Below are 12,378 nucleotides of genomic sequence, written 5' to 3'. Positions count from 1 at the left end.
CCCCCAAGCCTGTTTCCTTCCCTTTGGCTTTTGCTGCTTCTGAGGTCCACTGCATTTGATGGGACTGAGGCAAGCAGTTGCCAACTGCCGCAGCTGGAAGCCAGAGTAACAGAGCATCATTTCTTCATTTTATGAAGGGACCTGTCCACTGATGATTTTCAATCCATTTGCAGCTGAGGAGGTAGGAGAGGCGGCCCCAGCGCATCCCAGTCTGGCTGGCAGCATGCAAATCGCGTGTTTGAAAGCCGCTGCTCTCATTTCGACTCTGCGGCCAGCGGCATGTTTATCAGATCTTCCTGACATTCAGCACTGAGCAGATGTTCCCTTTTTTAGTATAAAGTGATGTTCCTGACGTGCTAGCTGAGATTAGGGAGGGGAAGGCTTATAAAGTTTCATGCTAGAGTGAAACACCTATATGTCCGCACAGAAGGGCTTCTGACTGCAAAACCAAGGGGGGAAGAAAACAACTCCCAAACCAAAAAGCTCTCTCCATCTGCTTTTCACTGAGCGCCTGGTGTCGCAAGCAGGGTCCACATGCTTCAGTACTGGCCAAGGGTTAGAGGCGGTGGCTGCTAGCCTGCTCCTCAGATGGGTTAGACAGGAATGGCAAGTCTCCCACGCACCCTCCGGGGCAGCGGCAAAGTTAAAGCAGAAGGCTGCATGCAAGTTGCTGTTGAGCTGAAAGCTGTGCTGCCTGGTACTCGGCATCTCTGCCGCTGTCAAAAAGAAGGTATCTTTGAAAGGAAACCACCTCTGTCTCTCCAGATGTGCGTGCACCCGTATGCACCAACATCCAGAATTCATTGTTCCCTCCCTGAAAACCAAAAAATGACCTGCCAATAATCCAATCGATAGGTAAAAGTAAGACATCCTATTGAAAGGTGAGCCCCGTGTAGGTAGATGTAGTGAATAACAAGTGCTGGTGAAGCTGAGCGGGCTGTGTAGGAACTGTTCCATGGAATAATAAGGGTCGGGTAGAAAAGAAGACATATTACAGGGAAGTCTAGGAGGGTTATGGAAAGGAGCACACAGAGGGAAAAATGGCACAGGCAGCGCCCCTGTAAGTTCAGTGTGTCTATGTATGTGAAGAAAAGCAAGCTATTTGGGCCTAAAAAAAAAAAAATTGAAAAGGAAAACTTCAGCTATGCTTTCATTTTGGAGCTTGGATGACCTGTCAAAAAAGATGCTAATGTTACAAATCAAAGGAAAATCTGTTAATGATCTGTAGAAGTCTGTAATACAGTAATCATTTAGAATGTTGAGTGTCTAATAGTTTCAGAAAATTTTGTAATTGCTGTTACTAAATTGTAAGAGTAGCTGTCAACTCTGTGGTTGGTATACACCCTGAATCAGTTAACATGAGGTACCTTTAAATTCCTGATCTTGATGTTGCCCTCATTAGCCATCAGTTAGACTTTGGAGATAAACTCTTTTCACTGCATGGTACTCCTCTGTGGACAACCAATATAGCAGCATGTATTTTGGGGCAGAAGATGGCTTTGTATGTAGCTCCAAATGGAAGTCAGTGAAGATCAAGCACCTGACAGCTGCTTGCATTTCTGAAAAACTGCCAGAGGATTTTTTTATTTTTAAATCATTCTGAACTAAACTTAAAAAACAAAAAAACCCCCAACAAACCAAACCCAAACACCCCAGACAAGCAAAACCAAATCCACTTAAACCAAAAATCCTACCTGTGCCCCCAATCTAGTGAGTATATTCTGTAATCTTATTGTTACTGTATATTTTGATACCTGTTGATGCTGCCTGTGATGGGATACCAACACTTCCTGTGTTGGCTCGAAAATCATTAGAGTTTGTATCAGCACTTTCAAGAATACCCATGAGTATACAAAGAGCTGAAGTATACATTTGCAATTTAAGTAGGTAGCATTTTGCTGAGAGAGACTCGGAAAACTTGTTTTCTTAGATAAGCATAGACTGCTGAGGTCTGATCTGTGTTTACACGTGTGTGTTTGTGCATGCTTTTTGATGATGCATGAGTTCTGTGTGGCTGATCGTGAAAGTAGGTATGGTTCTCTCTCTTTGCCTCCTGAAACTGATTTTACGAAGTCTGGAATTTCCTTCTCTGTCATATTTAATTTACTCATTTTCAGGAAATCAGTAACAGCAGTAGTGTGGGTAGGATGATTTGAGGAGTTTCAATACCTATTTATTAAAAAATACAATGGTTTTGAAACCTGTTCTAGTTATTTTTGCTCTAAGCAGGCATTTAATTTTTATAGGCTCTTTTTTTTTTTTTTTCCCTTTTGGCCTCAATTACGGAGCTCTCATGTAAACCAAGCAGAATGCTTCCTGTCATTGCCTGATAAAATGTGCACTTCCATTCATTGTTTCCATGCAACTTCCTATCCTTTCTACGGTAAAGAGGATAAATCTGAGGCAATTTATGGGCTATCTCTGGGGAAAAGAGACTTTCACAACAAAAAGTTTGAATGTTGTTTGGAATAATGAGCAAGGAATGTTAGAAATAGTTTGTGTTTGTTCATTTCTTCCTCTGTACCCTCATGGTGCTGAAGGCAGCTTCATCCCTTAAGAGTGATGTAAACTGAATGATACAGTTGGTTCTTCCACTAAGGCTGTTAAGATGCAAGTAATCCTTGTGCCTTAGGTACTGCTTGTTATCTGAAATAATTCCTTATCTTTTGCAGTCTTGATACAAATTTGTGATGGAAGTCAGGCATTTCTGAAATACAGCTGTGTCTTGGGGGTGGGAAGTAATGTTTGCCATTGTTAAAAAAAGGATAGGTGCTCTGTGAGACCTGAGATTCATGCCAGAGGATCATCTACATTTGAATTTTAGACCAATTGCTGGAAACTTATCTGTTTTCTACTACTGAAGGATAACAACTGGAAAAACTCAGAAACCCTTTCTGAAACACTGGTAGACTACTTTAAGTCCTTTGGCATGGAAGACAGAAGTTGTGTTTTCTGGGTTTATTTAAATGAAAGTCAACACATTCATGCCATTCTGTTTAAATGATTTAGATTAAAAAGATGTTCCTATGTTAGTGGAGTGGTTTGCAAATGCTTGCTTGGTAGAAGGGATAGGGAGAGAGAGAGAGGGAGCATGTATGGATGAGTTTGCATGTTTAGGCATGGAAAAATACTAGAGAAAAGTTCCTGTAAGCAGCATTTAGTTGCAAACCTCAAGGGAAGGTAGGGCTCTGACAGTGCTTCTGGTCAGAAAGTAGGAACAGCAGAGGTTACATAAAACGTAGCCCTGTGGTACAGTACATCTGCTTTGAAAGGCTTCTTTGTTTTCCAGGTACAGATGTTTGTTTTCTAAGATTATGCCTCATGCGTAGCAATGTCTTAAAATGGCGCTCAGCGGATGTTAAACGAAACAGGTTTTTCATTCATTGCCTTTTCTGTTTGATTAGTTTAATAGGTGTATAAACAAGACAGCTGGAGTTTCTTTTGTTAAACACTACACTGACTGATTGACATTGCCTAGCTTTGCCTTGCTTGCTCAGGTATTGAGATGAGTTTTGTGGTATAACGAATGAATTTGACTTTGTCATTTTATTTATTTTAATTTTTTTTTCATAAAACGGATAGCTTAGGTGTAATTTGTTATTTCTAAGTAGCAGTACGTTGCTACAGAAGTTGAGTCCAATTGAACTTGCATCACTTTTACATCCTAGTAAGGACAAAACATCAGTAGAAGCTTATTTTTAAGAAAGTGGAAGAAAGCATTTCTTCTTTCAGAATGTAACTTGCATTTTTTCCTGCATGGAAAAAAAAATGTGAGATCTGTACAGGCATCACTTGCGAATAGATCATCTCTGCTAAACAGATGAGATAAACCTTGTGCTTTTACCAGTGCCTAGGAGCAGTGGGAATGGTTATTTTGCAACACATATTCCAGAGAGACGTAAAAGATTATTTTGCTTAGAAGGAGAAACCAGCATCAGGAATTTGTACCAAACATCACAGCAAATGTCATCTGTAGATCTGAGTGATTCCCAGTGGGTAGGCAGAAGATGCGAGATAAACTTTGTTCTGCATAACAGGAATGTCTACAAAGGCTGCAGAAGACAGAGGATCAAAATATATTAGGGGTTAAGTGTAATCTAATATATTGAACTATCTGAACAGTTTGCCCCATACATGGAATGAGTCTGGGCAGGGTTGATGATAGTGGAATGGGAATTAATTGGGGGTTGATTGTTGGGGATTGAGAGCACATAGAGCAAGGGATTGATTGCACATAGCATTAACAGTAGAAAACAATGTAAAGATGAAGTATGTAGGCTAATGTATAGTTTCAGACAGTATAGGTTGGTTGATTTTTTTTTTTTTTTCTTGGGAAAAGGGTGAAGGAGCAGGGATGTGTCATGAAGTGGAGTTGCTTTGAGAAGATCAGTGGGCTTTGAGCATTGGAATAGGGAACTGCTGCTGTGTTTTTGCATAAGCACATGTTTTTAGTTAGTATAACTTGTATGTTTTAACTCCTCCTACAACCAAATCTTGCCATCTGTGGTGAATATTTCTTGAGGATATGTTTTTCTTCTTCTTGGTTTAAGTTTTATAGCTCACTCATTTAAGTAGATGTATGTGGAGTCTGAAATTTTGGGTGCTTTGTTTGATTTGATTTTTCAAAATGGCCAAAATCAGTTCATGTCTGTGAATCTTTTCCCCTGTAATTTTACACCTCTTCCCCTTGCCCCTGTGGTAATTCAGTCCAAAGTAGTTCTATCATGACAAAATATTCTTTTCTTGCTGACAAGCAGCCTGTGCTAGATGTGGTGGTAAATGAACTCCCTGAAAATTAAGGTTATGAAGGGAAGCTTACCCAGCCCTGTGTACAACAGCTGTACTGTGTTTGTGTTTTCAGTACAATGCTTCCGTCCCCTTTTTTTCATATGCCCCCACATCATTTTTTGTGCATATCATTTTCTCATGGACTTTTTTACTCCTTCTGTGCATTTCTGCCAAAGCCCTAAAATGCATTTAAGGGCTTTCATGAACATTTACTCTATTTCAGTCCTGCTGTGGTTGCAGCTCGTAAGGGCTCTGCTGCACCTTCTGCTAAAGTAGAATTTGCTCTGAATTCCTTGACACCAGCTGGTAGGTATGGTGCATCTCATCAGAGTTATTCAACAAATGAGGAAAATGTGAGCTTTTAAGAAGTTTTAAAATACTGTTCCTGGGGAATTCCTAGTTTATGTAAATAGTCTTATTGAAGGCAGTTATCTGCTGATTTCAACACAGTCCGTAGTTGCATGAGGAAGAGCTTGTAAGACCTAATGTGTAGTAGCAGTAGTAAATTACATAAGTGTTGGGACATGCTATAAAAATGTCAGACGACTTTTTTTTTTTTTTTTCTGGTATTGGGTAAACACGAAAATGACAGGAGAGAATATCCAAATTAGAATGGAATTTATTTAATAAAGTAAGCTTATATCTTTTTTCTCATTCTCTAGCCCTCTAAAATATGAAAGCTTTTATTGCAATATTAAACATATCCTATTGTAACTGCTAGTTTCCTTAAATATAAGGTTAAATTACTAGGTGCACAGTGTAAATAAAAAAAAAAACCCTACTCCACACCTTAAAATTTATTTCTCGAAGTATCCAAGAATTGCTTTTTGTTTGTCAGAACCTTTGTTATTTCCATGCGTTTCTGACTATGTACTAAGGCAGAAAAGTGAAAACACACCAAAATTTTGTCATTGAATTTTTCTCCTCCTTACCAAAATCATGGTAGACTAGCAACAGTATCCTTCTTAATTACATGTCCTGTGTTGCCTGGCAGTAGGTACTGCTGCCATGAGCTGTGCAGAACAGGAAAACCCGAATGGTCTGCTCCTCTCCCCAGCCAAACAGTGTGGAAGGCACAAAAATAGATCAGCAGTAGGTTTATACAAATATAAAATGCTTTGATCAGTAATCTACTTTAGTCTTCCTACTGGCTAGTATGAAGGTCCAATGTACAAATCTTCCTTTCAATATATTGCTTCTCTCCCCAGCACCTTTCTTATGGGGGTCACGCTTATGCAAGAGAGGAAAATTGCATCATCCAGGAAGTGCCTTGGGCAGTCCAGCTCCACCTTGGTGGTGATTGTGGTGGAAATGTTTCTCCTTTACCATGAGGAGAAATGCTGCAGTCCCCTCAATGCCACTGACCTCTCATCACAAAGCAGCTGTGAGATTTCCTACCGTCTCATCTTGTCTTTTCCATCTCTTGGGACTTAAGACTGCTTGCCAAAATTGACCGATCCTGAGCAGGGACATCTTACTCAAGTGCTCGCTTAGGAGTTCAAAGCTGTCTTTTCATGGTCATCTGCAGTAAAAGCTGCTCTTTGTATTAATGGTGGACACTGTCCATTATTCCCTATGCCATTTGAATCACCAGAAATTTGGCCTCCCAGGTAGTCTTTTGTGAAGGGTGTGTGGAAAGAAATTTAGTAGTTGTTACAGAGCCACCCATACTAAATAAGTAGTAATGACTTATGTTTTCTTGTTGAGTGACAGGCATCGCTTCTTTCTGTAGCTTCTTACTTGGCTCAATCCTTGAGTATAATTTTTTGTTATATATGCTTCTCTCAGAAACCCTTTACGAGAAGGTTGTGTAGGTTGTAATGATTGCTCGATGTGGGACAGTGGCCCTTTGCCCATGCTCTTGTATCTTTAGAAATGAGTGATGAAAATTATAGGAAGAAGTTATTGCTGTCTGCTCAAGTGCTGCACAGTGACTCTTAAGATTTTCAGTTCAAAGGAAAATGGCTTCTCCTCTTGTTTTTACAGAACCCTGTTGTCATTCAAAAGTAAAAGGTTTGAGGATCCTGTCTGTTTTCTTCCTTCTTGTTCCAGTTGTCATTGTCACTAGCTGAAGTAAAAAAATGTCCTTAAATTAACCTACTCCGAAAGAACTTTTGTGAAAGTCTGTCATCTGAGCATACTGAAATCTCTGCTTGGATATTTAGCCTCCTCTAAGACATGCTTTTCAGCATATAGAGTGATGAATTCTAGCAGGATCTGCAGTACCTGACAGCACAGAGATCCCTGGTGTTCCTCAAGTCTGGATTTTGCATTCTTTGCCTTTATGTATAATGACTAGATTTGTGTCATTCCCTCATTCAAAAATCAATTAGAATAAATCTGCCCTTCTTCTAAGGAGTGTTATATCCCATTGGTGTGGCTTGTATCCTCTGGTGTGGCGTATGGGAACCATGCTAATGTGCCGTGGAGCCCCCAGCACACAGATTCACACAATTTGCAGGAGCTGGTTGCACTTTTCAGCTGACAACACTGTAGAAATCTCCATGGAAATACAACAGAAAGTATATTAGCCTTTACTATTTGAATAAAATCCATCACAGTTATGAGTTGGTCTTGGGTTGTTGTATTATCCCCTTTAGTGTCTTAGTCCCATTTCTGCTACTTTCTTACAGCAGAACATATGTTACTCATTAGTAGCATGGATGATATGGGAAACAAGAATGTTGAAATTGTATTGAATATGTTCCAGATGTTAGTATCAAACCAGGTTGGGTCTGCGTTAAGATTTCCTTTAAAATACTGTTATTAATTGGAAGTGGAAAATAATTCAATACTAAACAATTCTCTAGAATTCTAAATTCAATAAATGTTTGCCGTTTTAAAATACATACGTAATAAGCGGTTCTTATAAAACTGCCTAACCTGCTTTCCATCCTCAAAAGGCTTTGCAGACATTAAGCACCTAAAATTTGATTGTGGTAAGACCCAGGATTTGTTAACAAGGTTAAATGGATGATGGATACATGCTCCAAAGTTAAACAAAAGTCCAGCGATGCCTGTGCATGTTCTCAGCAGAGAAGGGACTAAAGGCTCGTAGCTGCACTAAGGTGTATAAACTGGAAGATACTTTTGACTCTTTTAAGTGCCAGTTTGATGGGGACGAGATGCAAGAGAGTATCTGTATCTGTTTGGAGCTGGAGCCGATGAGGCAATCTTGTGTTAGTTGGGTGAACTGGCGCTTAAGCAGTGATGGTGGTGAATTTTGGCAGGGTGTGGGTGTTGCTGGTGCAGGTGAGGTTGGTAGGAACGGGCTGTGGGCCTGGAGCAGGAGGCTGGCAGAGCCCAGTCCTGGTCTTTGTGCAGGGCAGGACAGCAGGATGGTAAAGCTCAGGCAGGATGAGGCTGTGGTTTCATGTTGGCTTTCAAATAGAAGCAGAGAATTGGATTAGTAGTGTCACAGAAAGGGCTTTCTGTTTGTTTTTTTGACAGTAGTAAATATGCATTTTGTAGGATTTAAATTACTTATGGGAAGTAACTAGCTTTCCAGTCAGAGGAAGGCAGCAGGAAAGGAGGAAGATAAGCAGGAGGAGGGGTCTGTGAGGGAGCCAAGAAGAGCAAGAGCAGCTAATTTGGAAAGGAGAGAGCTCTTGTTGCTCCCACTGGAGTGACAGTGCCTTGGGGTTGCACCTACCTGTCTTCAACTGGGACAGGTCTGTAGGTGCCGTAGGAAGTGCTGGAAAGCAATGTTGTTACTGTTTGGTGAATAGCTTGGGTGCGTGCAGTGAAAGAATAGACTAAAATACAGCATAAAGGTAGAGGAGGTGGCAAAAAGAACTGTCTTGTGCCATGTACAGGCTGAGCATCAGTGGACTTCGTGATCTAGAAGTTTTCCTTTCGCTACCTCTAGGCATGCAGGGGTATGCTGGGCATGGCACTACACCCCATTTAGTGATGGGGCAAGTACACGAATTTCAGTGCATGAAGTTTGCGGTTTGTTACTGCCAGCACATTTAAGAGAAATAATGTTCATGAGAGTCTAGAGTTCCTAGGGAGGGTCATATGGGCTTGAGACATAGCTACACAGGCACCTATGTGAAACTCAGCAAAAAATGCAACACCTAGAGTAAGCCCTCTGGTATTTACCCCATCATCATTCCTTCTGTGTGGGCAGCCTTACAGCATATCTGGTCTGAGTGCAGCCTCCAGTAGGTAGCTCTGGTCTTGGGTTCAAATTTCATGGGCTGTATCTTGGTCGCTTGTGAGGCTGGTCTGAAAGCAGCTCTACCAAATGGAGTAACTCCGCAAACCCATTGGTTTCCTATACTGAGTGGCCTAGAGCAACTCAGTGCACCCCTTCCTTCAAAACAGAGGTGACAGAAGCAGCGTGCTCCAGGCTGCTGGGGCATGAGCCAGCACATGCTGGGATGCCATGCAGCTGTACTGGTGTAAGTGTGGGCCTACACCAGTAAGCCCTGCTTAAGACTAGTGCAGCAGTGCAGACTGGCTTGCTACCAGGGTATTGGGGTGTCTGCAGGAGATCTGTCCCACGTCCCGCCGGGATGGAGCACAGGCAGGGGGAGCATGCCTCGGTCTGTCCTCCGTTGTGCAGGTAAGCTCAGCTGTGCGTAGTGATCCAGGACGTGAACTTCTCCCTTCAGGAGTATTTCCATTTTGCATGTTGAGCAGAACAAAGGGCCTTGAAAGAAGGTATTTCTCAACGCACACTTCAGGTGCTGGCAGGGAAGGCAGTTACAGACAGCCTGAACATACCAGTTGCTGTCATCTTCATGTGGATGTGTCCTTGTAGGAACTGAGGGGGAAATCCAGGTGTCTTCTCTAATGTAGCAAATTGTACGGAATAAAGACCAGATTAAGGCTGGAGGAGAGGATTGGTAGATGGACTGCATGGAAATAGGTGTTCACAAGGGAATCCATCTGCTGAGAGGGAGGTGTTAGCTCTTTCTCCTGAACCTTTGCTAAGGAAAGCGCACGATTTTGTTAGCAACTCCATTTCTGACTTGTTCTGAGTCTTGCACCTGGTTCTTCATGTGTGTGTTACGATAGAAGCATCTTAACAATGTCAGCTCCATTCTGGTCTGTAAGAAACAATTCCATGAACAAATGCTCCTTGGCTCTCTTTGTTCCCCAGCCCAAGAAATGCTTGTGGAGTTTAGAAATGCATTTTGTGCCAGTTGTATAATGTGGTCTGCTGCAGGACTTGCACATCAATAGCTGGGCTAATTGGTTAGTAGGTTCTCTGATCTGTCCTTACACACCAGGAGAATGAGGCCTCTCTGCTGGTTGTGTTATTGTTACAAATTCTAAGTATTTCTTCAACCATTACAAATGGTAACTTTGTCATAGTTTTCTTTTTATTATTATTAAATTGAGTGTCATTGCTTGGACTGGTCCCATTTTGTATGCATATTCTTAAAAAGGAATGAAAAAACTCCAAATAAACCTTGAATCCTCCAAGGTGGTGAGCAGTGCTACTACCAAGCTCCTCACACAGAGCAGAAGGTTTGTTTATCCTCTGTATCCCAAGCACAGGCATAACTTACGCCTTGAGAATTGCTTTTAACGATCATTCCTGTTCTGTGGGAGCTGGTAGGATACGTGCTGTGCACCGGTGGGTTTCAGGAGCGGCCCCTTGGCAGAGCAAGGCACGTATGGCCACAGGCGCTGTGGAAATGACCCTGTGCTCAGGGGCTTTGCTTTTTCCAGATAAAGTCCGTTTTAAGATGGACTCTCTGACTTCTAAATGGCCAGCTGCTAACTGGATCTTGAGTGAACTGTCTTTTTAACCAGCCAAGTGTATGCCATTGCTAATATAATTAAACATATGTGTACACCGAAATCAGATGGTCTCTGATGCTACAATAGCTGGATGTCGACTTCACAAAACCAGACAGCTCTGCCATTTGATCAGTTGAGGATTGTCTTTCATTTTGAACTTTTTTGGAAAGAAGCATTTTACTTCAATTGCAGATGTACACTGTCGAGAAAAAAAAAGAAAAATCATGCTTCTAGTGTATATTTCTCTTTCATGCCTTGCAGTTTCTGAACTGACTGATTCATGTGAGTCTAATTCTTATCTGAGCGGCTTTGGTGTAAATTAGGGGTTAAGTCAATCACGTTCTCCTGTGACCTTCTGAATCAAAAACATACTGTATCTGTTACTGTCAGGGGTGGGATTGAGCCATTTTGGAAAAGCAGGGCTGCTTTTCATAAATATTTGTCTTGCTTTAGTTTCCTGAGATATAGTTCAAATGTAAACTGCTCCGTATGTTTCAGCTTTTGTGCTATCTTGCTATATCATCACAGTGTCTCACACACTATATAAGAGTATGGCACTACATCATGCTGTGGTGATTATTTGAAAGGGCGTACACTCTGTTTTGGACTAGATATCTATTATCAGTGTAGATAATTGCTGTCAGACACAAAGTAGACTCAGTAAACAAACATTTCATTTTATCATGTGACAGATGCCTGCTGTTTTGTACAATGTATTTGAAGGATGTTCACTATAAATCAGTACTGCTTCAAAAGCAACAAATCCAACTCGCCCAAATCCTTCCTGATGTAATTACCTTTATACTAGAGATTAACTTTTCATTGTTATATATACATGATTGCATTTTTCAATGTTTGGAGATAACAATGTTTGACATAAACAAATAATTCATGTCTAAGATGAACCAATTCCTCCTACCACTATCACTGCTTTGGTTTTTTTCTTTTAGCCTTTTTTGGGGGGGTGGGGTTTTTTTTCCTTTTTTTTCCTTGGTTTCATTCCTGGTAAAGACAAAACTACCTTCAGTTTTGGCACTCATACTTCAAATTTAGACTTTCAGAGAGAAATGTACCAATGAGTTAGCATATTCATGAGAACTTCAAAGGGCAGCAGAAATAAACGTCTTCATTTGTGGATCATGAACATAAAATAAAGCCTCTGCCTGTGTGTTCCCGTGGGTTTTGTGACCAAAAGGATGATCGTTATTTGGCAGGTGGAGTCTGTGTATTGCTTTTTTCTCCAAATGATGTGCATCTGTGTCTTCTCCGCAGGTCCTGTGCCAAGGAGTGAGTGTGTCTTATCGCCCGTGAACAATTCGCACCCAGTCCATGCCTTACTGGAGAGTTTCACAGTCTTGTCTGGCTGTGCGAGCCGTGGCACGACGGGCCTGCCGCAGGAGGTGCACGTCCTCAATCTCAGAAATCCTGAAGAGGGTCTTGGCCATCACGAGAGAGAGGTAAAGGGGGCAGTTACTTTTCATCCCAGTCCCTGGCTACAAGTGTGTCTGCAAATGGGATTTATTCTACAGGAGTTTCCTGAAGAAAGTTATTTCTAAATTGTGGCCAGAAAGACTACAAAGGAGCACGTGCAGTTTGCGTGGATACGGTCCACCTATGCTTTGCGTGTCTTATGAGTAAACTGCTTCCACACCCAACTGCTCTCTCCATCACCTTTCACAACCACAAAGTACACTTGAAAAAGGTAGCGGGGTGAGCAAAGGAAATAAGAAACAGATCTTGATCTACAAGAGGCCTTTACAAAATTGGCTGTCTTCAAAAGCAGATCATTTACCTAAATGTGTTGTAAATTAACATGAATACCTTTGGATCCCT

The 12,378-nt window shown here is 41.4% G+C and overlaps 1 protein-coding gene across 4 annotated transcripts in view; it reads left to right on the top strand.

Annotated features, from left to right (window-relative positions):
- Window positions 1–12,378, top strand: part of TGFBR3 (transforming growth factor beta receptor 3) — a 121,332-nt gene that overhangs the window by 37,425 nt on the left and 71,529 nt on the right. For all 4 annotated transcript variants that reach the window (XM_037403762.1, XM_037403759.1, XM_037403760.1 and 1 more), the window contains exon 3: window positions 11,818–12,002. In XM_037403762.1, the coding sequence (XP_037259659.1) occupies window positions 11,818–12,002 (185 nt within the window). The remainder of the gene's footprint in view (window positions 1–11,817; window positions 12,003–12,378) is intronic.

This window comes from Falco rusticolus, chromosome 11 (genome assembly GCF_015220075.1).
Source record: "Falco rusticolus isolate bFalRus1 chromosome 11, bFalRus1.pri, whole genome shotgun sequence".
In the NCBI taxonomy this organism is placed as follows: Eukaryota; Metazoa; Chordata; class Aves; order Falconiformes; family Falconidae; genus Falco; species Falco rusticolus.
The sequence above is the reverse complement of the archived record's forward strand: the minus strand, read 5'-3'. Positions and strand labels throughout refer to the sequence as shown.